At 41.1% G+C, this 24,412-nt stretch overlaps 1 protein-coding gene across 1 annotated transcript in view; it reads left to right on the forward strand.

Moving 5' to 3' along the window:
* The window catches only part of POLN (DNA polymerase nu), a 169,196-nt gene that overhangs the window by 76,864 nt on the left and 67,920 nt on the right, over positions 1-24,412 (forward strand). The window contains exon 17 of the mRNA XM_057704662.1: positions 23,208-23,265. Coding sequence (XP_057560645.1) covers positions 23,208-23,265 — 58 coding nt within the window. The remainder of the gene's footprint in view (positions 1-23,207; positions 23,266-24,412) is intronic.

Below are 24,412 nucleotides of genomic sequence, written 5' to 3' on the forward strand. Positions count from 1 at the left end.
ATGCTCATAGTAAAGGAATTCAAGTAATCAGGTAACGTGGAAGTTTATAAACAGTATAGGTCCTCGTCCGTTCCCTTTGTGATACATCTGTCTGTGGCAGGGTCCCCTCTGTTAACAGTCCACCTGCGTCCCGCCAGGACTCCGCGGGCGCGTACGTGCACAGTCTCCCCAGAGCACACAGGCAGGAAGCGGGGTGACTGTGTGAAGGGGAGAAGGAGGGGCTGGGCAGGCTTGCACCTGGGTGTGCAGGACGCCTGCTCGGGGACCCAAGCCCTCGAGTCACTGCTGTCCCTCGGGCCAGGCACTCACTCAAGGAGGGCCTTACTTGGACACCCCACTTCGGAGAGCTCTCCTGTGGCCTTTATCCCACAGAAAGGTGGTCTCTGTCCGGCACGAGCACGGACGCTGACGACCCGCGTGATGCTGTGCTCGCACCGCCTCGTCTGAATGCAGGCGCTGCTCTTACCCTGCCCTTGCGCTGCCCCCGTCCCTCAGCTGCTGCTGCTTCCGTCCGGGAGCTGTTTAGGACCCTCCCGGGAACACTCACTCTTCGCGGAGGCCCTCGTTGCTGCCCAGGTGTGGCTCTAACGTGCCATCTTCTGTGCCATTTCCACACGACCTCTTGCTGAGCTTTATTCTCTTCCGGAAGTTTCTCACATGTCTGGCTTGTGGATAGCACTCCTCCCAGGTTTTCTAGGACGCTCTAGTTTTATATATTTATTTTTCTGTTATTTCAATTGAATTTTTTTAAAAAGGAGGTAAACATAACATGTGCATCTGGCTCCCACCTTTAACTGGAAGTCCTTGTCGTCATGTTAACAGCTGCGTTGTCCTCTACTTAGTGGCTGTCCTCACTGAGGGGCATTTAGATCACTTTCAGTTTAATTATTTTGTACGGAGGTGCCGTGAACTTACTGGTACAGATATTTCTGGTATGTTTTTCTGTTGATTTCCACAGCACGAATTCCTGGAGATGGAACTGCTGAGTCAAACTATAGGTGTGTTTTAAGACTTTACATTGCCAAATTGTCCTCCAGAAAAAAAAGTTTTACATTCCCAATCAATTTGTGAAATGTTTGGTCCCCTACATCCTTGTCAGTGCAGGGAGTCTTCACTTGATGACTAGTTCCTGGCTTGATCTTTAAATTTCTGTTCCTTTAAAACGTAATTGAGGCTGACTATATAAAAGTTATACTTCTGTGAGTTGTCTGTTCATGTTGTTTTGCCCATGTCTCTGGGGGATGTATTTTTTTCTATAGGTATGGAAAAGTTCTTTCTGTAATAAAAGATCAACGCTTTGTAAAATACTGAATTATTTTTCTCCATTTCTCTTTTGCCCCTTAATTTTAAAAATATATAACATTTGCTATACTTAAATTCGCCTTTTTCTTAAACAAATAATACATGATAATTCTAAAGAACTCAAACAATAGGTAAAAGTATAAATAAAGTGAAAGTCACCTGAAACACCACACGATTAACATTTTGGTGAGCACACTCTGTTTCTTTGCGCACACACGTATGTGCATGCGTGGGCATGAGCGCATGCACGCCTATGTGGCTGGGATTACATCCGATGTGTTGTTTTTATTGCAGACACTCCCTCAGCACACCCATATCTCAGCCCCTTACCCTCAGGCCCAGGGCGTTGGAAGCTCATGTGAGCAGCCTAGAGTGCATACATCCGTGCAGACTTATGATAAAATGTTATGCAGACCCATATGTATCTCTGCATTTATATACAGAGACACATGATGACTTTCTCATTCTTATTTTACAGAATAAGAATTTTACTTTTCTGCCTCTTGCTTTTCTGTCTCAGCCACAGCTGGTGAAGGCCCTGCAGTTCATCTGACAGAGTCCCATTTCACTCTTTTTTTTTTTTTTTAAGTTGAAGTATAGTTGCAATATTATGTTAGTTTCAGGTGTACAACATACAATATTTTATATGCTACGCACTGTACAACATTATTACAATATTATTGACTACATCCCTGTGCTTCACATGACATCCCTGTGAGTCATTTTAAAACAAACGCCCGGTTTCTCCTTGTCCCTGTTCTGCCCTCCTGTGCCTTTCCTCTTGCTGGTGGACGTGCGCTTCACGACCAGGTCCTGTCCTCTAAGGGTGAAGCCACAATAAGCATCACGCACGTGCGTCCTGGTCTGCTGATACTTGTACTTTTGTGGGATAGATGATCAGGTATGAAATTACTGGATCAAAGGGTATTACAGTTTTTTACTTCGAATAGCTGTTGTCAGGTTGCCTTCCCCAGTGCTTCCAGCTCTTGCCACCGCTGTGATGTGTGACCATACTTACCCCACTATCTGTCGTGACTTTTCCCTGTACTGGGGTCCCTTACTGTTTCTGCCTTAGTGTCGTCTTGGAATGGCTTTCCTCAGCTCCAGGGTTATTTAAATAATCACCTCTATCTTCTTGTAGAGCTTTTGTGCTTTCACTTCTTTTACAAGTAAACTTGAATCCTGCTGCATATTATGTAACCAGATATTATGCAGGTTATATAATGGTACTCTAAAATGGCTAGAACTTGAATTACATTTTTTTTGTTTAAAACACACAAAACACACTTGATTAACATTTTAAAAGATCAGATTATAAATATTTTTCAGCGTTTGCAGCAAGCTAGTTTCTCTTACACTCATGCCCTCCCAAGAAAACTTTATTGTTACCAGGTGACGGCTGGAGGTCTTACCACCCACTCGTGTTCTGCTTCACAGTTATTTCTTTTTTTTTCAATAAATTTATTTATTATTTATTTATTTATTTATTTTTGGCTGTATTGGGTCTTCATTGCTGCATGTGGGCTTTTCGCTAGTTGTGGCGAGTTAGGGCTACTCTTCTTTGGGGTGCGCAGGCTCCAGGCATGTGGGCTTCAGTAGTTGTGGCTCATGGGCTGTAGAGCGCAGGCTCAGTAGTTGTGGCGCATGGGCTTAGTTGCTCCACGGCATGTGGGACCTTCCCAGACCAGGGCTTGAATCCGTGTCCCCTGCATGGGCAGGAGGATTCTTAACCTCTGTGCCACCAGGGAAGCCCTTCACGGTTATTTCTGATAATAGGAAAATGTAAAATGCTTTTGCCTTTTGGTTGACTCATGTCTTTCCCATATTTTGACGTTTTAATGAAGCATTAGCAGGTTATGGTTTATTTAAGAACTGTGAGGTAATAGTAGATCCAGTTGCTTCAACTCTAGTCTCAGTAATATACATAATAAATATCTTGGAGCACTTTTATAACAGCTGTTTTAAAGTTTTTATCAGATTATGCCAACATCTGTATCATCTTGTCATTTTTTTAAGCATTTGAACAATGAATTTTTTAGTGAATAAAAGATTCTTTAAATTCTATAGTGCTTTATAATTTTCAAAAGTTTCACATACATGATTTCATATAATCCCATAATAACCCTTTTCCCCCCGATACCCCTGTGTTGCCCCTCCCCCCTTCCTCTCCCCGCTGGTGACCGCTGCTTTGTCCTCTGTACCTGTGAGTCTGCTTCTGTTCTGTTATATTCACAGGTTGTGTTGTTTAGGTTCCACATGTAAGTGATATCACAGTGTTTGGTCTTTCTCTGTCTGACTTACTGCATAATGGCGTCCGTGTCCATCCATGTTGTTGCAAATGGCAAAACTTCATTCTCTTGTATGGCTGAGTAATATTCCATTCTGTGTATGTACCACATCTTCTTTATCCCTTCATATGTTGGTGGACACAGGTTGCTTCCATGTCTTGGCTACTGTAAATAGCACTGCTGTGAACATTGGGGTGCATGTATCTTTTCAAAGTAGTGTTTTTGTTTTTTTCAGATATATGCCCAGGAGTGGGATTGCTGAGTCATATAGTAGTTCTATTTTTAGTTTTTTGAGGACATTCCATACTGTTCTCCATAGTAGAGAACTGTACCCATTGACATTCGCACCAACAGTGCATGAGGGTTCCCTTTTCTCCACATCCTCACCAATATTTGTTATTTGTGTTCTTTTTGGTGATAGTCATTCTGACAGGTGTGAGGTGAGGGCTCAGTGTGGTTTTGATTTGCATTTCCCTGATGATTAGCAGTGTTGAGCGTCTTTTCATGTGCCCATTGGCCATCTGCATTTCCTCATTGAAAAAAATGTCCATTCAGTTCTTCTGCCCATTTTTAAATTGGGTTGTTTGCTTTTTTGATGTTGAGTTCTATAAGCTGTTTATATGTGCTGGATGTTAACCCCTTTATCAGTCATATAATTTTCAGATATCTTCTCTCTTTGGTAGGTTTTTTTTGTTTTGTTGATGGTTTCCTTTGTTGTGCAAAAGCTTTTAAGATTAATGTCCCATTTGTTTATTTATACTTTTGTGTCCTTTGCCTTGGGAGACAAATCCAAAAAAAAAAAATTGCTATGACTTACACCTGAAGGTGTTCTGCGGGACTTCCCTGGTGGTCCAGTGGTTGACACTCCGCACTCCCACTGCTGGAGACACGGGGTCTGATCCCTGGTCAGGGTAAGATCCCGCATGCCCACAGCACGGCCAAAAAAAAAAATTTTTTTTTTAAGTGTTATGCTGTTTTCTTCTAGAAGTTTTATGCTTTCTAGTCTTAAACTCAGGTCTTTAATCCATTTTGAGTTTATTTTTGTATGTGGTGTTAGAGAATGTTCTAATTTCATTCTTTTACATGTAACTGTTCAGTTTTCCCAGCACCACTTATTGAAGAGATCATCTTTTCTTTACTGTATAGTCTTGCCTTCTGTGTTGTAGATTAATTGGCCATAAGTGTGTGAGTTTATTTCTGGGCTTTCTATCCTGTTCCGTTGATCTATATGTCTGTTTTTGTGCCAGTCAGATACTGTTTTGATTGCTGTATCTTTGTAGTATAGTCTGAAGTCAGGCAGTGTGTTTCCTTCAGCTCTGTTCTTCTTTCTTAAGGTTGTTTTGGCTATTTGGGGTCTTTTGTGTTTCCATACAAATTTTTAAATTATTTGTTCTAGTTCTATGAAAAAAGCCATTGATATATTGATAGGGATTGCACTGAATCTGTATATTGCCTTGGGTATATACAGTATATATCTTTCCAAGAACAGTGTATATCTTTCCATCTGTTGGTGTCAACTTCAGTTTCTTTCATCAGTATCTTACTGTCTTGATTGTCTTTGTCAACGTGATTTGCGATTTTCTTGCTTCTTTGTGTGTTCAGTAGTTTGGAGTTGTATCCTAGACATTTGGAATTGTGCCGTGAGACTCTGGGCATTGTTTAGAAATCCCATAAAAATGTTGACATCTTTGTTTTTGTGGGCAGTCAACCTGGTTAGGTCCAGGCTGCAAGCTGTGACCTGCCTTCCGTGAGCTGTGTTTCCAATGTGTGTTCAGTTTTCAAAGCCTTTGTAGTACTATTCAGATACTCCCAAATGATGGCCACCCAGTGGTCAGTCAGTTCCACGGCTGGGGATTGGGCTGTGGTCTATCTGTTAGTTCAATTCTCACAGTGTTTAGGATGATAGCTACACGTGTGTGGCTTGAGCCCAGCCCAGTGGTTTATAAATAACTCTGTGTTACCATCTCCCAAGCTCCTCCCTCTCCATGGTCTCCTTAGTTAATTTCTGATTCTTCAGCACTCTCTTTTTTGATCTTCTAGCCAGAAATCTGAGGCTTTAGTATTCTTCTTTTTTTTAATTTATTATTTTAAATTTATTTATTTTCTATTTATTGGCTGCATTGGGTCTTTGTTGCTGCACACGCACTTTCTCTAGTTGTGGTGAGCAGGGGCTACTCTTCATTGTGGTGTGCAGGCTTCTCATTGCGGTGACTTCTCTTGTTGCAGAGCATGGGCTCTAGGTGCTCAGGCTTCAGTAGTTGTGGCATGTGGGTTCTAGAGCTCAGGCTTACTAGTTGTGCCTCACGGGCTCTAGAGCACAGGCTCAGTAGTTGTGGCGCACAGCCTTAGTTGCTCCGCGGCATGTGGGATCTTCCTGGACCAGGGATCGAACCCATGTCCCCTGCATTGGCAGACGGATTCTTAACCACTGTGCCACCAGGGAAGTCTCTGAGGCTTTAGTATTCTTACTCTGCCACACACCTCATGCCACTGGCCCCATATCCGGGACCAAGTGGCAAAAGGAAGAAATGAACTCACTGCTTGTTGGGTGATACTTCAGCTTCTGGTCTGCTTCTCCAGTCTGCCTGCTGCTGTGAATGTGTCAGATCTTCAAGTTGCTGCCCTATGCATTGTGTCCAGTTTTTATAGCTGCATTCAGTGGAGTGTGCTTATAGTTTCTTACCAGAAATAGGAACCTCAAGTTTTCATTTTTTAACAGCTTTATTGAGGTATAATTGACATACAATAAACTTCACATACTGCGAACAGTTTGGTAAGGCTTGACTTACGTGTACAACCATGAAACCATTACCACCATCAAAATAGTGAACATATCTATCACCTCAGAAAGCACCCTTGTGCCCCTTGGTAACCTTTCCCTCCCTAATCCCAGCCTTCAGCCGCAACCTCACACAACTGCTGACTTGCTTCCATCACTAGACACTGGTTTGCATTTTCTGGAAATTTGCGTAAATGGAATCGCGTGGCATGTACTCTTGTTTGTCTGGTTTCTTTCGCTCAGCATTACTTTAAGATTCAACCAGATGTTCTCTGGCTCAACACTTCATTCCTTTCCATTGCTGAGCAGTCTCCCATCAAACCTGTATACACACTTTGTTAAAATTCACCTGTTGATCAATATTTGGGTTAATTCCAGTTTTAAGATATCTTCCAGTTTGAGTTATTACTATGCACAATCATGCCCGGCCCTTATATGGACATATAGTTTCTTTTCTCTCAGGTAAATACCAAGGAGTGGAACAACTGGGTCAAATAGTAGGTATATGTTTCCATTTTTAAGAAACTGCCAAAATGTTTTCCAAAGTGGTTGTACCATTTGCTGTTCCCACCAGCATGTGTGAGAGTTCCACCTGCTTCAAATCCCCATTAGCACTTGGTATGGTCATTCTTTTATTTCTTTTTAAAAAAATACTTATTTATTTTGGCTGTGCCAGATCTTAGTTGCAGCATGTGGAATCTTGTTGCTGGCATGTGGGCTTCTTAGTTGTGACATGCGGGCTCTTAGTTGCAGCATGCAGACTGTTAGTTGTGGCATGCTTGCGGAATTTAGTTCCCCCATGAGGGATTGAACCCGAGCCCCCTGCATTGACAGCACGGAGTCTTACCCACTGGACCACCAGGGAAGTCTCTGGTCAGTCTTTTTAATTTTAGCTGTTCTAAGAGCTGTGTAGTGGTATCTTGTTGTGGTTTTAATTGCATTGCCCTGTTGACTAGTGATGTTAAGCATCTTTCCATGTACTTATTTGCCATCCATTTTTCTTGTTTAATGGAGCATCTAGTCAACTCTTCTGTACATTTTTTAGGGATTTTTTTCTTATCATTGAGTTTTGAGAGTTCTTTATATATTCTAGATACAAATCCTTTCTCAGATATATACTCTGCAAATATTTTCTTCCAGTCTGTTATTTGTCTTTTTATTGTTTTAACGTAGTATTTTAAAGAGCAGAAAGTTTTAAATTGTAACAAATTCTGATTTATCAATGTGTTCTTATAAGGATTATGCTTTTGATATTGTATCTGAAATCTTTGCCTAAACCAAGATCACAAACGTTTTATCCCATTTCCTTCTAGAAGTTTTATAGTTTTTGTTTAACATTTAGATCTGTGTTCCATTTTAATTGATTTTTGTATGAGGGTGAGTCAAAAATTATCTGCACTCCAGCTGTAGAATTTACTTTAATTAACTTTTACAAAAGACAAATACATCATTTTTCAACATAATCTCCTTGCTTTTCAATACACTTTGTCCATCTGTCAACAAGCTTTCATTTTCCCTCATTAAAAAATTGATTTAGGCTGAGCTGCGAGCCACAAATGCACCGCTGTCTTCACTTCTTCATCAGAAGTGAATCTTCGTCCTTGTAGGGCTGCTTTCAGGGGACTAAACAGGTGAAAGTCTGATGGAGCAAGATCAGGACTATAGGGAGGATGCTTTAATATCTCAAAACGAAGTAATCCACGGCAGACTTAGGTTTCGAAAAGTTTGTGTGAGATGGGTACCGAAACAACTCACAGAAGAGCATAAACAGAAGCGTTTGGATATCTGCAAACAAAATTTGGACCGATGCTCTAAGGAAGGTGAAAATTTCTTAAAGAGAATCATTACTGGTGACAAGACATGGATTCATCTACGAGCCTGAGAGTAAATGGCAGAGTATGGAATGGAAACATCCTCAATTGCCAACAAAGAAAAAATTCAGAAGTCAACCATCAGCTGGAAAATTGATGCTTACAGTTTTCTGAGATTCTCAAGGGCCAGTATTGGAACATTATCAGGAAAAACATTCAACAAGCAACAGTGCTCATTACAGTGAGATGCCTATTGAAGAGCTGAAGCCTAAACTTCGGATTAAATGCAGAGGACTGCTACCCAAGGGCGTTGTGATCTTGCATGACAATGCACATCCACACACTTCTCCCCACACTGTCGATGCTCTGGAAAAACTTCGTTTTGAGGTGTTAAAGCATCCTCCCTACAGTCCTGATCTTGCTCCATCAGACTTTCACCTGTTTGGTCCCTAGAAAGCAGCCCTACGAGGACAAAGATTCACTTCTGAAGAATAAGAGAAGACGGTGGTGCATTCATGCCTCACAGCTCTGCCTAAAACATTTCTTAATGAGGGAATATGAAAGCTTGTTGACAGATGGACAGAGCGTATTGAAAAGCAAGGAGATTATGTCAAAAAATGATGTACTTGTCTTTCTTAAAAGTTAATTAAGAGACTTCCCTGGTGGCTCAGTGGTTAAGAATCTGCCTGCCAGTGCAGGGGACATGAGTTCGAGCCCTGGTCTGGGAAGATCCCACATGCCGTGGAGCAACTAAGGCCGTGCACCACAACCACTGAGCTTGCGCTCTAGGGCCCTCGAGCCACAACTACTGAGCCCACATGCTGCAACTATTGAAGCCAGAGCGCCTAGAGCCCATGCTCTGCAACAAGAGAAGCCACCACAATAAGAAGGCCACACACCACAACGAAGAGTAGCCCCCACTCACCACAACTAGAGAAAGCCCACGGAGCAATGAAGACCCAACACAGCCAATAATAAATAAACAAATAAATAAAAATGTATTTAAAAAATAAAATAAAAAATAAAAGTTAATTAAAATAAATTCTGCAGCCAGAGTGTGGATAATTTTTGACTCACCCTCATATATAGTGTGAAGCAAGTGTCTAAATTCCTCTTTCTGTGAATGGACATCCAGTTGTCCCAGCACCATTTGTTGAAAAGATCATCCTTTCCCCCTCATTTAAATGCCTTAACACCTTTGTCAAACATGAGTTCACCATAAATGTAAGGGTTTATTTCTTTACCCTCAGTTCTGTCCAATTGATCTATGTATCTACCATATCAGCAATACAATGTCTTGATTATTGTAGCTTTCTAGTATGTTTTTAAACTGGGGTGTGTAACTTCTCCAACATTGTTCTTTTTATTTTTTTTTCTTTTTTTATTTTATTTTATTATTATTTTTTTTCATTGTTCTTTTTAAAAAAAATAATTTGGTTATTCTGGGTCCTTTGTGTTTCCACATGAATTTTACAGTCAATTTGTCAATTTCTACAAAAAGGTATACTGAGTTTTACATTGGGATTACATTGAATCTAGAACTCAATTTAGGGAGATTGACACCTTCGCAATATTTAGTCTTCCATGTCTTGAAAAGGGTATATCTCTTCATTTACTTGGATCTTCTTTCATTTCTCTCAGCAAGATTTTATAGTCTTTAGAGTATAGGTTATTTTTAATATTTTGTCAGATTTATCTCTAAGTGTTTCATATTTTTGATAGTATTGTAAATTGTTTTATTTCAATTTCAAATTGTTTATTGCTAGTATGTAGAAATACGATGGACTTTTGTATTTTGATTTTGCATCCTGAAACCTTAGTTCTAGTAACCTTTTTTTGCAGATTCCATCTGATTTTCTGTATAGGTGATTGTGTCATATGTGAATAAAGTTTTATTTCTTTCTTCCTAATATAGATTCTTCTTCTTTATTTTTCTTGTCTGATTGCACTGACCAGAGCACTCTGTACCATGCTGAATAGAAGTGGTGAGAGCAGACACCTTGTCTATTCCAGATCTCTAGGGGGACACACTGTTTTATCTGTAAGAACGCGGTTAGTTTTAGGTTTTACGTTAAGTACCCTCAACCAGCTTAAGGAAGTTCCCTTCAAATAACAGTTTGCTGAGAGTTTTTAATCTGGATATTGGATTAGAGCTAGCAGGGCATTTTCCTTCCTTTCACTTCTTTTTTCATCCTTTTACTTTTAAACTATTTATCTCATTGTGTATAAAGTGCATTTATTGTAGGAAGTATGTAGCTGGTCTTGCTTTTTATCCATTTTGATAATATCTGCCTTTTAATTGGAATGTTCAGCCCATTTATATTTAATGTGATTGTGCACAGGATTAGATTCAAGTCTGTTGTCCTGCCATTTACCTTGTCTATTATCTCCCAGTTGTTCTTCGTCCCCCTTTTCCTCGTTTTCTGCCTTCTTATGGATTGAGGTTTTTAATGACTCTTTTGTCTTTTTTGATATGTTAGCTATAACTCTTTGTTTTGTTATTTTAGTGGTTAATTTAGGATTTACAGGCTACAACTTTAACTTATCACAGTCTGTCTTCAATTAGTTGTATCATTCCACATATAGTATAAGAACCCTTGTAAATCAATTATATTCCAATAAAGATCTTAAAAAAAAAAAAAGAACCTTACACAAATAGAGTCCCATTTCTCTTTCTGGCCTTTATGCTATGATTGTCTTTTATTTTACTTTATACATAAGTCATAAATTCCAAAATATGTTTTATTTTTGCTTAAACAGTCCATATCTTTTAAGTAGGTTTAAAAAATAAAAAGAAAATCTTGACTATTTGCCCATGTATATTTTCAGTGCTCCGTGTTTCCTTGTGTACATCCAGATTTCTACTTGGTATTGTTTTCCTTCTGCCTAAAGGATATCCTTTAACATTTCTTATAGTGTGGGTCTGCTGTTGATGAATTCTTTTAGCTTTTGTAGGCCTGAAAATATCTTTATTTCACTTTCGTTTTTAAAAGTGATTTTTGTGAGGTATAAAATTCTCAGTTGAAAGTTTTTTCTTTCAATACTTTGAAGGTGTTACTTCACTCTCTTCTCTCATTGTTTCTGCTAAGAAATGTACTGTCATCATTTTCTTTGTTTTTCCATCTGTAATTTGTCTTTTTTTTCTGGCTGTTTTTGAGATTTTCTCTTAATCACTACTTTTGAGAAATTTGATTATGATGTTCCTTGGTGTAATTTTTTCATGTTTCTATGTTTGAGTTTCTTGGATCTGTTTATAGTTTTAATCAAATTTGGAAAATTATTGGCAATTATTTATTCACATACTTTTTATGTTTCTCCTCTCTCCTCTCCTTTGGGAACTCCACTTATAATTATGTACAGTAGGTCACTTGTATTTGTCCCCTAGCTAACTAAAACTCATTTTTCTTCTTTTCCTTGGATTTTTTTCCTGTTTCAATTTGTATAGTTTCTGTTATTATATCCTGTAGTTCACTAATCTTTTCTTTTGTCATGTCAAATCTGTTGTTAATCCCATTGAGTATCTTTTCCATGTTATATGTTATGGTTTTCATTTCTAGAAGTTTACTTCTGATCTTTTTTACACCATCCCTGTCTCTATTTCATTTTTAATATATTTGATACAGCTGTAATGACTGTTTTACTGTCCTTGTCTGTAATTTCAACATCTGTGTCCATTGTAGGCTAGTTTCAGTACATGGTTATTCTAATTATGACTCCATTTTCCTGCTGCTTTGTATGCATGGTCATCTTTGTTTGGATACCAGACATTGTGGATTTACATTGTCGGGTGATGGACCTTTTTGCATCCCTGTAAATATTCCTGAGCTTTGCGCTGGGGTAAGTTACTTGGAAACAGTTTGTTCCTTTCTGGTCTTGGTTTTATGATCTGTTAGCAGGTCCAGAGAAGTTCTTCTTATAAAACTAATTATAGTGTGGGTCTGCTGTTGATGAATTCACCCCTGAGGAAAGACCTTCTGACTATTTTACCTATTGTCCGTGGATTATGAGTTTTCCAAGGATGGCTGGTGGGGGACTTCCCTGCTGGTCCAGTGGGTAAGACTCTGAGCTCCCAATGCAGGGGGCTCAGGTTTGATCCCTGGTCAGAGAACCAGATCCCACATGCATGCCGCAACTAAGAATTCACAGGCTACAACTAAGAAGTGCACATACTGCAACTAAAGATCCTGCATGCCAGCAACGAAGATACCATGTGCTGCAATTAAGACCTGGCACAGCCAAAATAAAAATAAATAAATAAATAAATAAATAAATAAATAAATAAATAAATGTATTTTTAATGAATAGCTGGTGGGAACAGAATCCACTCGTGGCCCTGTGTGAGTGTTGTGCACAGTTTCTAACCCCCTTGGGTGCTTTTCCCAGCCTTTGGGAGCTTCCTCACGTGCATGCACTCAGCCGTTCACTGCTGGGTCCTCAACTCTCTGCTGGGCTCAAGAAGGTGATGATTTTATACGTTATCTGTCCTTTCCTCATTATTAGGGTGGGAGCACTTTCTTTTCAACTGTATACTTCCCAGGTGAAAGTAGAAGCTCCCATCCAATAATTTTTAATCCTAAAACCCTGCATTCTTTTTTTTTTTTTTTTTTTGGCACACGGGCTTAGTTGCTCCATGGGATGTGGGATCTTCCTGGAGCAGGGATCGAACCTGTGTCCCTTGCATTGGCAGGCAGATTCTTAACCACTGCGCCACCTAGGAAGCCCCACCCTGCATTCTTGATGTCCTCTTCACCTCGGATAGTTCATTAATCAGTATTTGCTTTATCAGAACATCGTCTCAGGTCCCTCCAAAGTAGACCCTGAACTCCCCATTCGTGATGCTTATTACGTTGTGTTTTAACTGCCTAAACTGTTTACTTCTGTGTACCTCACCAGACTGTAAATTCCCTGAGGACAGGGACCTTTCCCACCTGTTCCCCTGACATATTTCCAGGCCTGGCTCTGGACCTGGCACATGCCAAATACCAGGTTTTTATTGAAAGAGAAAGTGGACGGTGATCCAGTCTCACGTCGTCTCCCAGCGCCTCCGGGCCACCTGGCTCAGGACGACATCAAGGTGACAGCGTGCTGACAGTGGGGGCCAAACCATTCCCCGAGCTGGACGACCCGTCTGCATCCCAGGCCGGAGTGGGTCGTGAGTCTCCTGTTCGTGTAGATTCCCCTCTTGCCCTGACTCCGATCCTTCAGGGGTCACACCTGTCAGTCTCTGTTTCGTGCGTCCCTCTCATGACTATCGTGTTTGTACAAGACCTTCTCCTGGGAAGGGGCCGAGCACCTTTGTTCCTATTGCACCTGCCAGGAGCCACATTCTTACCATCTCTTCATCACCGAATACCTCCTTATCAGGCGTGGCTTTAGATGTCCCTTCTAGTGTTTCCGCGTCCACAAGGCCAGTTTTTGTCAATGCCTTCATTTCACTGCAGTGCCATTTGTGGTACTGGCTCAGCATTCATCAACATTTTGTAATTCAAAATACCCAACCTTTCACATTGTATTGTTATGCATTCTCTAGTATCCAGAGTCCTCATTCTTCTTCTAGGTTAGTGTTTTAAAAAATTTTTTTTAACGTTACAGTTTTTAAAATGTATTGATTGGAAATGTTAAAATCCAGCCATTATTTAGCTGGATTTTTGCATTAGTTCCTTTGTGAGTCATTTTTCCCGATCGTTTTCTTTATTTTTCTAAATGTATGTCCAGTATTTTATTAGCATGTTTGCACTAGCTTTTTGGTATCTGACTTGGAGCCACATTAAGATTTGTCATGCTGTGGTTATGACTTGCACATGATTTATGATTCCTGGACCCCTCGTGCTGCCCCTACCCTCGAGCCTTTGCTCTCGTTACCTCTGTTAGATACTTTTCCACCCTAGATCCCCAAGTGTCCTCCTCTAGCTGTGAGCGGCAGTTTAGTTTCTAAGACATCTGGGTTTTTCCAGGTTTTGGCTATTATAAATAAAACTGCCACAAACATTGATGTACAGATTTTTGTGTGAACTTAAGTCTTCATTTCTCTGGGATGAGTGTCTAGGAGTGCAATGGCTGATTCATATTTTTTAAATATATGCTGAATTTTATGTGCTAGTATTTTTAAAGGATTTTTGTGTCTTTTTTCATGAGAGATATTCATCTGTTTTTATCTGGTTTGATATCAGAATAATACTAGTTTCATGAAATGGGACGTGTTCCTTCCTCTTGCATTTTCCGGAAGATACTGTGTGGAATTGTGTTAATTCTTTACGTATGTGGTAGAATGTGTTAATAAAATCCTCTGGGCTTGAAAATTTATTTTTGGAGAGTTCTAAAATTATGAGTTCAGTTTCCTTACTATTTATAGGCTTATTGATACTATGTTTCCTATTGGGTGAATTTTGATTGTTTGTACTTGAGAAATCGGCCCATTTTGTCTGAGTTGTGAAACGGACGTGTGTGTAATCGTTGATTAGCGTTTCCTCATCCTCTTGATGTCTGCTGGGTCTGTAGTGATGTTTCCCTACTTCACTCCTGACATTGGTAATGTGTGTCTTCTCTCTTTTTTCTTTGTCAGTCTAGCTAGAGTTTTGTCAATATTACTGACTTTTTCAATGAAGCAGCTATTTTTTTAATTAATTGATTAATTTATTTATTGGCTGCATTGGGTTCAGCTCTGGCTTTCAGCGTGGAACTTGTGTGAGAGCACAGCAGAAACAAGGAAGTATCAGAAGTGAAGATCAGAGAGTGTTGGGCTTTTTTTTTTTTTAATTTCGTAAGCTTCCCTTTAAATATCAAGACTCAGAGACTTGTATTTTCAGTGTTTATTATGTAAGGTATGCAAGATATACTATACGGGCAAGTCCACTTCACATGGAGGCATGAAAACTCCCTGTGAGCTTGGAGGAAAAGCTGAGGAGACCAGCACCAGTGAGTACCTCCAAGGGAGCTCTGGCCTGGCCTCCTGGGGGAGAAGCCCAGAGGAGGGGATAGACCCTCACAGGCTGTAACCCACAGGGATGAGGCTTGGCTTCTAACCCAGAAGCCCGGGAATTCCAAGCCAAGACAGGGCATGGGCGTTGGGCAGGGAGCCTGAAATGGCTCTCTCCGGCCAAGTCTCCATGGGCCCCAAGGGGCATGAGTGAGAACTGGAAAGCTCCCATGGTCCCTTGGCACTGTGGTCCTCTGGTGTGGAAATGCAGGACCACGTTTGTGTAGGTCTGACTGGACCACAGAGCGGGGCTGTGAGGTGGACAGCCCAAGGCCAAATCCATACGAGGAGGCATCTGAGTTTCAGCAGATCAGTAGCGTTCAGCAAAGCCAAGGCCAAGGCCAGGTCAGCAGAGGAGGGGCTGTCAGATGCCGGCCATGGGTGATGATAGGCCTCACCAGCAGAAGTGGCGAGGGCAGGTGGCCCCACGCTGGTGACGTAGGACCCACCCCTTCCGGATGCTGTGGGTTTGTAGGCCCCTCCCCTCAGACATCACGTGGGGTGAGAGGAGCATGACTGAGAGGGGAGAAGGGCTGGGCTTTTGCCGAGACCAGCTCGGCGACTCGAGGCGAGTGACGGGTGCCGCAAGCTTGAAGAAGACACAGACACAGACTGAAGAGAAAAGTGGGACCGGGGGGCTCAAGACCTCTCGGATCAAGAGCCCCGCTGACTCATCCCAGGCTGCTTTTATTGAGTTCGTGGGCTAACATTCTCAGGTTACACTCATAAACAATCAAAGGCCTCACATGACTGAGGCAATTATCTTTGTTTACTTCCTGGGTCTGAGTTGAGCAGGTGTGGATTTGAGCTGGGGGTGGAGAGCAAAACAGCCCTGGGGGCAGGAGACCTCTCTCTAAAGGATTAAGGGTCTGTGCCCCACCCGTGTTGGCCCCTCTGCGACTGTGCCTGTCTTAGGTTGTTCCTCCCTTGAGGAATCTTACCCGTCTCTGGCTAACCAGTCATCCTCCAGGGCCAAACACGGTGATATAAGGAAGGTTCTATGCACCACCCCTGTTGGCCCCTCTGCGGCTGTGCCTGTCTTAGGTTGTTCCTCCTCTGAGGAATCTTACCCGTCTTTGGCTAACCAGCCATCCCTCAGGACCAAACAGGGTGATATTAGTCTCCACGCCCCGCACCCTCAGCTCCTCCACTGCTCAAGAATCCCATCGCTTGGCCCACATCAAAAAGGTTCCCGAATGTCTTCCCACAGGCTTTGAGGACTGTGGGTCCTACACTGATTGAGTGCTTTTCCCCGAGAGTTTAAACTGGTGATTAAAATACCTCTAGTCCACATATTCAGCTGCAAATGACAAAAAAAAAATCAGACTACATTGATATAAACAATTAGGGTATTTCTCAGCATACCTGGCTTAGAAGTCCACGTAAGGGCTAGCTTCAGGCAAGGTTTGATCTAACAGGAGGAGGAAACATCTTTTGCAGACGCCCTCAGCAGGCATCTCCTTGCATCTCTGTCTGAAATAGCTGCAGGCCATCCTGGAACTAGTTACTGTGGTCAGAAGATAGGCTGTGCTGGCTGGCGTGAAGAGGGGAGGGCCCTGGTGAAAGCCTAAGTGCCATTTTCTAAGGAGAAAAGAAAAGAGCATGCTGCAAGGCCCAAAACAAGTGGCGAGATTATGAGATTTTTCATGCTATCAGCAGAAATAAGGGTTACAGATTTTAAACCTACTAGATAAGTTTAACCTATATCTCTTTGAATATACTAAAAAAAGGTAATGTATATTTACTACGTATCTTTTTAATCTAGCAGCAAATGTTCTATGCCTTCTTCCACTGTGCTGGCCATTCTTCCGTTGTTATTTGGTAAAGAGTCTTGGGAAATTTGTCTTCAGGCTCAGACTGTGCCACCAAATGAAGAGGCCTGGTCTTCCTGATAGGATGCTTAAGCCCTGTGTTTGCCAGCACCTGCATAACATTAAAGTAGCTGATGTGGAATAGTTCTAATCATGCTGTTTCCGTTGTTGGTGTGTGAACCTTTCAGCTTTGCTTATCAATACCCCTCCCATGTGATATCACTTAAATATCTATCAAAATATTTATTAGCAAGATTTTTGTAAGTCAAACAATTATTACTAAATCTGCACCATTTGAAACCCAAATGAGATTTTTAAACATCTATACTTTGTTATTTTAGTGATGTGTTACTTTCCTATCTCTATTTAGAATAAAATGAGCAGTCCCCTCCTTGTTCATGGACCACGTCACAGCACTTTCCGTGCATCTCCTTTCGGCAGGGACCTTAGCAGCTAGAGGATACTAGGAGCAAGTGCCACTGAGAGCAGCGCACACTGCTATTCTGTTATTCTGTTCAATTTCATCTTTTAAAGCACCAGTTGCAACCTGCAGCTAAACAGACCATCAGAGCCAAAGAGCCGGCAGGGAGAGGAGCCTGTTCTTGGAGTCACACTGCCTGGCCGCCCCTTGGCCTCGCTGGGCCCAGCCCCCTGCCCTGCTTGGCGGAGGCCCACGCTCTTCCTGGCAGGAGCTTTGCTCTGCTCTGCTCTGCTCCTCCTGCACTGCCCCCCTGCTGGTGGGCCAGGCGCTGCTGCCTAGTTCCATCCTTCCTCCTGTCCTGGTGTGGTCCTCCCGTCTTGGCATGGTCCTCCCGTGTCTGTTCCCTCTCTTCCCCGCTGGGGGCCTGTTTCCTTCTCCAGCGCCCTCCTCCTTACTGCTCTCACGCAGCCTGGGGCTCCTCCCTCCTCTCAGCCCACTGCGCGTGCCCTTCTTTCACCAGCAGCTTGCTGCGTACGTGCTCACGACCCTCACATCTCTCTCTTTACTTAGCTCTCCCTCAGGTCTCTCAAAAAAACAAAGTCACGGTCCCTGTCTCAGCTCCCTGGTCACTCAGGCAAGGACCTGCGTGTCTAGCTGATTAGATGCCAGCCTGATGCTCCTTCAAGCCTCAGCCGCTGCCAGGGCTCTCAGGGTGAGGTCTGAACCCCCTGCCTCCTTCTCCAGCCTCATGTCCTGCCGCTCCTCACTCACTCACTCACGAGCATATCCTGTGTGCCAGGCTGCTCACAGAGCTCACGTTGAATGGACCGAAGCCCGTGCCCTCATGGAGTCTGGGGGCTGGAGGGCACGGACAGACGGATGTGCTAAATGAGTCACGGTGTGGAGGGTGATAAACACTGTGGGAAACGGTTACCTGGTCAGGGATTTGCACATCTTGACTCGCAGCCCCTAATGCTGACTCTTGCTGGCCGGAATCCACCTTTTGCTGCTGCAGAGCTCACGTGTCTCTGTCCACACCAGCAGTGTCCACTGGTGTGGACAGAGACACTGCAGTGTCCACTGCAACGGACATCAACGCTCCCTCCAATGGCACTGTTGCCTGGACTTCAGTTTGCTGTTTGGCCAGTGAGTGCTCTCCCCAGGTGGTAAGCTTTCTCACAACACCACCCCCTCACGTCGTCTCTCTCATTGTACACAGAAAAATACTTCATGTGACCACTTCCCACCCCTTGAGCGAGGGCTGTGCTCAGAAACTTGATTTCAAAGAGTACAGCATAGAAAGGGGGAAATAAAAAAAGTAGCTTTTCAGTGGAGAATTTAGCAAACACCACCTCAGATCAAGGTCAACATCAGCAATGATCGGTCATGTTGACAGCAGATGCCCTTGACGTGATGGGGTGAGAAGGGCACTTTATCTCTGAGGTCTTCCTCCCCAAACCCATAACCCCAGCCTAACCATGAGAAAAACCACAAGCAGATCCCAGCTGAGGGGTAGTCTGCCTGACCAGTGCTCCTCAGAACAGGTCATAAAAAACAAGAAAATCTGGGAATCTGTCACAGTCAAGAGGAGCGTAAGGAAACATGATGACTGAGTGTGATGTGGTGTCCTGGATGGGGTCTTGGAGCAGGAAAAGGACAGCAGATGAAAACTGGTGAAATCCAAATAAAGTATGGGGTTTCATTAATAATAATGTATTGATGTTGGTTTCTTAGTTATGTGAAAGAGACCCTAGAAACGTAAGATGCTAGCAAAATGGGAAACTGGGTGACGGGCATATGGGGACTCCCTACACTGTCTTCCTAACTTTTCTGTAGAACTCTTCTAAAATAAAAAGGTTATATTTATTTTTTTAAAAATTTAACATAATAGAAAATTCCATAGATGTTTTTGGTGCTCTCCATCAAAATATTCTGGTTCTATTTTTAACAGCTGATTTATTTAATTTTAATAACTGTTATCTCTAGACATATTTGGGACACTTCATAAAAGCAATTCTGATTGAAAGTGATTTGTTTTTTCTTATTCGGTGATTGTACGTTCCTCTAGTCTCCAGTCAGCGTGCATGACATTTTTATTTGGCTTGCTTAAGGTTGGCTTATGGGAACTACTGTTCCTCTTCTTTCCCTGCAACTTGACAGTGAAAGACAGTGTTCAGGATTTCCTTGGTGGCTTAATGGTTAGGATTCTGGGCTTTCCCTGCTGTGGCCCCGGTTCAATCCCTGGTTGGGGAACTGAGATCCCACAAGCTGCTCAGCGCAGTCAGAAACACCCAGACAGCATTCACGGTTGAGGTTCTCTTACGTAGTCAGGTGCCAAAGCTTTATTCATGCCTCAGCAGTCACCATGGGCAGAATGGCCACTGTGGGATAATAGAAAAGAAGATGCCATTTGAGATTAGAGGGAGTGCCTGGGAATTGCGCTAATGTCTGTCAGCAACGGTGGAGGGAAAAAAAGAGCTAAAACCTTCAAGTCTCTTCCTAGAATGCATTCTTCCATATGGTCAAAGGACAAAATATATATTTTAACTTTCCTTAAAATGTTCAAATTATAGAACACATTTAACAATGTGTGCTATACAGGTTAGATATTTAGTGAAGTTTCTGTTATTTTATTCTTACGTTGTAAAACATAAAAAGTGGCATTTAATTATTAAAAAGCTTCCTTCATATTCATCTGAAGATAATCAATTTCAACTTCATATTTCTGCTTTCTCAGGACAAATAGAAAACTTGTTTATCCCTCTTTCTGTCGGTAAAGTGACTTTCGTTAAAACTGATATTCTATGTGCTGTGGGAGGGGAATGATTTTAGGGATCATGTGCTTGTTTGCCAGGTGACCCTGACACCACACTGTGCTTACCGAGGGCTCCTAGCTTGGTAGGTTGTTAGTTACCGTCTGGTCTGATCCTGATTTGACGTGCTGCTGGATAGAGAACACATTCTGTTTTATATGCTGTTTTATATAGCTATAGACACTGATGTTGCTCAAAGTGTGTAAATTTTGTAAATGTTCTTTTAATAACTTGAGAAAAGTCCCTTATTTTTCTAGTTACTTGAGATGTCTTAATATGAATGAGTGTTGGATTTGGTCAAATACTTTTAATGTTCTATTGTGGTGATGATGTGTTTTTTTGTCCTCTAATCTGTTGTATTATACTAATTATTTTTGGATTTTAAACCAACCTTGTATTTCTTTTTTTTTTAACAAGTCAAACATGTATTCAATTCATTAATTAAAGAGGGATCCAGTAAGATGTTAACAGTGGTGCAAAAGGAAAATTGAAATACAAAGATTTATATAGTCAAAGTCCTGCTAAGACAAATTTGCTAATAAATGCAAAATAGTAAATATTCTACATAAAAACCACCTTGTATTTCTGAGATAAATCCCACTTGGTCGCGGTACATAACCCTCTTTATATGTTGCTAGATTCAATTTGCTAATATTTGTTGAACATCTTTGTGGCTATTTATGGGGGATGTTGTATTTGGCATCTGGCTTTAGCATCAGGATAAACCTCATAGAATGACTTGGCAATCTCCTCACTTTGCCATCCTGGAAGTATCTTCATTGCTGAATTTTTTGAGAGTTCTTCATATGTTTTGACTCCAACATCCAACTTTTTGTAAAAAAAAAGTTTGATGGAATCCAGTTTTTCATTGTTTTCTTTTATGGACTGTGCTGATGGTGTGTATCTAACAACTCTTTATCTAACCTAAGATTACGAAGATTTTCTCTAAAAGTTTTAGAGTTTTACATTTAGTTTAAAAAATATTTATTTATTTGTTTGTTTGTTTATTTATTTGGCTGTGCCGGGTCTTAGTTGCAGCATGTAGGATCTTTAGGTGAGGCATGTGGGATCTAGTTCCCTGACCAGGGATCGAACCCGGGCTCCCTGCACTGGGAGTGTGGCGTCTTAGCCACTGGACCACCAGGGAAGGCCCTAACCTATATTTATGTTTATGATGCATAAATTATAGACTCAGCTTGTTGATGGCTATGAAGAATCCTGCTCATATTTTGATTGGGATTGTGTTGAATTTCTAGATCAATTTGGGAGTCATTGGCATATTAATGTTGAAAACCCTAATCCATGAACATGGTATATCTTTCCATTTATTTAGGGTTTTTAAAATTTCTTTCATCAAGATTTTATAATTTTCAACATACAGATTTATACCTAAATATTTTGGGGTGCTATTATAAATGGCATTTTTTATTTAATTTCAGTGTTCAATTATTCATTGGTACTGTGTAGACATAGAATTGATTTTTGCATATTGACTTTATAGTGATACTTTGGTTAACTCATTTATTAGTTCTGGAAAACTTTTTTGTAGTTTCCATAGGGTCTTCTACATATACAATCACATCGTAGTGAATAAGGATCATTCTGCTTCTTCCATTGTACTGTATGCTTTTCATTATTTTTTCCCTCCCTATTGTGCTGGCTAGAACCTCCTATACTATGTTGAATAGAAGTGTTGGGAGTGAACATCCTTGCCTGCTTCTGATTTTCAGGGGAACACAATGAAACTCCCACCATCAAGGATGTTGTTAGCTTTAGGTTTGTCACAGGCTCTGCTTATCATGTTAAAGGATTCTCTTGTGTTCCCAGTTTGCTGAGAGTAGGTTTTGTAATGAATGGATATTTAATTTTATCAAATGCTTTTTCTGCATCTATTGAGATAATTATGTGACTTTTCTCCTCTAATCTATTAATATGGTGAATGACATTGATAGATTTTCAAATGTTGAACCAGCCAAGGCTGGGATTTGGGGGATTAACCCCACAATGGGACAGATTATCCTATTGCTGGATTTGATTCGCTAATATTTTGTTAAGGATTTTTGATGTCTATATTCATGGGGATGTTGGTCTGTAGTTTTCTTTTCCTGAAATGTCCCTGTCTGATTTTGTTATTAGGATATTATCGGCTTCATAAAATGAGTTAGGAAGTATTAATATTTCCTCCTCTTTTATTCTTTGGTAGGGATCATGTAAAATTGGCACAATTAGCAAGCACTAAGACCAAGGCCAGTGCCAGCTGCCAAGAGCAGTAGCCTTGGTTAGAGTGGAGAGACCCAAATACTCATCTTAAAATACACTTTTAAAGGAAAGTACGGTATACAAATTTCACAGAAATCTACATTAGCATATTATGTAGGAATTTTAAAGGTAACTAAGTTCATAATTCAAGCTGCTGATGAAAGAATTACTGTATATAATATGATAAGGGTCACACAGACCAGAGTCAAAAAGAATTGTTCTTGTAATTGCTGATAATCCTTAGTGGTATACCCACCAAAATGATGTTTCAGTATTAGTTGTACTAAGTATTGATACACTTATGCATAATATATTAGCATTAGTTTGGTTTGTTGGGTTTGGGGGGGGTTGTTTTCCATTTTGTTTTTGTTTTTTTGGCTGCGTTGGGTCTTCATTGCTGCATGGGCATTCTCTAGTTGTGGCAAGCAGGGGCTACTCTTCATTGTGGTGCGCGGGCTTCTCACTGTGTTGGCTTCTCTTGTTGCAGAGCACAGGCTCTTGGCGTTTGGGCTTCAGTTGCTCTATGGCTTAGTTGCTCTATGGCATGTGGGATCTTCCTGGACAAGGGATCAAACCCATGTCCCCTGCATTGGCAGGCAGATTCTTAAGCACTGTGCCACCAGGGAAGTCCCAGTTATTTTGATAATATTTAATAAAATGTGACACATTTTAAATACCATCAAGTGCTACAGATTAATTTAAGAGAAGATATTTCAACTAAAGCAATTTCCCTCTTATTATTCACAGAATATCCAGGGTATCTCCAAGAATCCAATTCAAATAACTAAACCTCAAAATTTTAAAGGTAACACATTTCTTTCTACTTTGCAAAAGTCTTGGATAACATTTTTTAAAAACCTAGAAATGTTTGTAGTTGTTTTTCTATATAACTAACTGCTTTTCGTTCCTGAAGTTCTCCTTTGTATTTGCATGACCAGGATTTAAATATACATTGAAAAATAAAACATAGCTAAAGTGATATGGTACCTCCCCTTTAGCAGTTTATAAGTTAAAATAGAAGATAATTATACAAGGGAAGTAGCTCCCCTCCTACTATCTCTCCCCCACCAACTTCCCAACAAAGAAAAAACAGACAGACATACAATAGAACTGGCTTTTATTAAGGTCTGAAAATTACTGGAAATGTTTATAAAAGCATAGTAACGCTCTTCTTTCTCTTAAGCTATTCCACTGTAATGCTGATGGTTACATTTCTAAAAAAGAAAAAGGTCAGATCCGAGCAAAGTAGGGCTCTGTGGCCCATTCCCAGTAAACTCCTGCCCCTTTTGCTTTGGAAACTGCTGCTTCTGGAAGGTCAGGGCCAGACAACGAAGCGCGATGAGCAGTCCTTTTGAAAGTCGTGCGTGAGCAGAGCTCACGGGAAGTGAGCAGCAACTTTGCCTCCTCCAGCCCTTTAAAGTATACTCGGGGGAAGGTCTTAGAAACTGTGCTTCCCCAGGCGAGATCTTATCAGTGAGGCCAGGGGGTCTCTAGGTGGCTCTTACTGCAATGTTTGACCTTTTCTTATTTCATTAAGAATTCTACACAGAATTTTAACAGCAGAAAATCCAGTTTACTTTCAGTCGTCTTATGATGTTTGTTTGTTTTTTTAACTTTTTATTTGTTTATTTTTTACAATAAACTGCATATATTTAGAGTGTACAATTTGGTATCCCAGTCTCCCAATTCATTCCCCCCCAACCCTCCCCGCTTTCCCCTTTGGTGTCCATATGTTTGTTCTCTACATCTGTGTCTCTGTTTCTGCCTTGCAAACCGGTTGATTTGTACCATTTTTCTATAGTCCACATATATGTGTTAATATACAATATTTGTTTTTCTCTTTCTGACTCACTTCACTCTGTATGACAGTCTCTAGGTCCATCCATGTCTCTAAAAATGTCCCAGTTTCATTGCTTTTTACAGCTGAGTAATATTCCATTGTATGTATGTAC

The sequence above is a fragment of the Hippopotamus amphibius genome, chromosome 13, assembly GCF_030028045.1.
Source record: "Hippopotamus amphibius kiboko isolate mHipAmp2 chromosome 13, mHipAmp2.hap2, whole genome shotgun sequence".
In the NCBI taxonomy this organism is placed as follows: Eukaryota; Metazoa; Chordata; class Mammalia; order Artiodactyla; family Hippopotamidae; genus Hippopotamus; species Hippopotamus amphibius.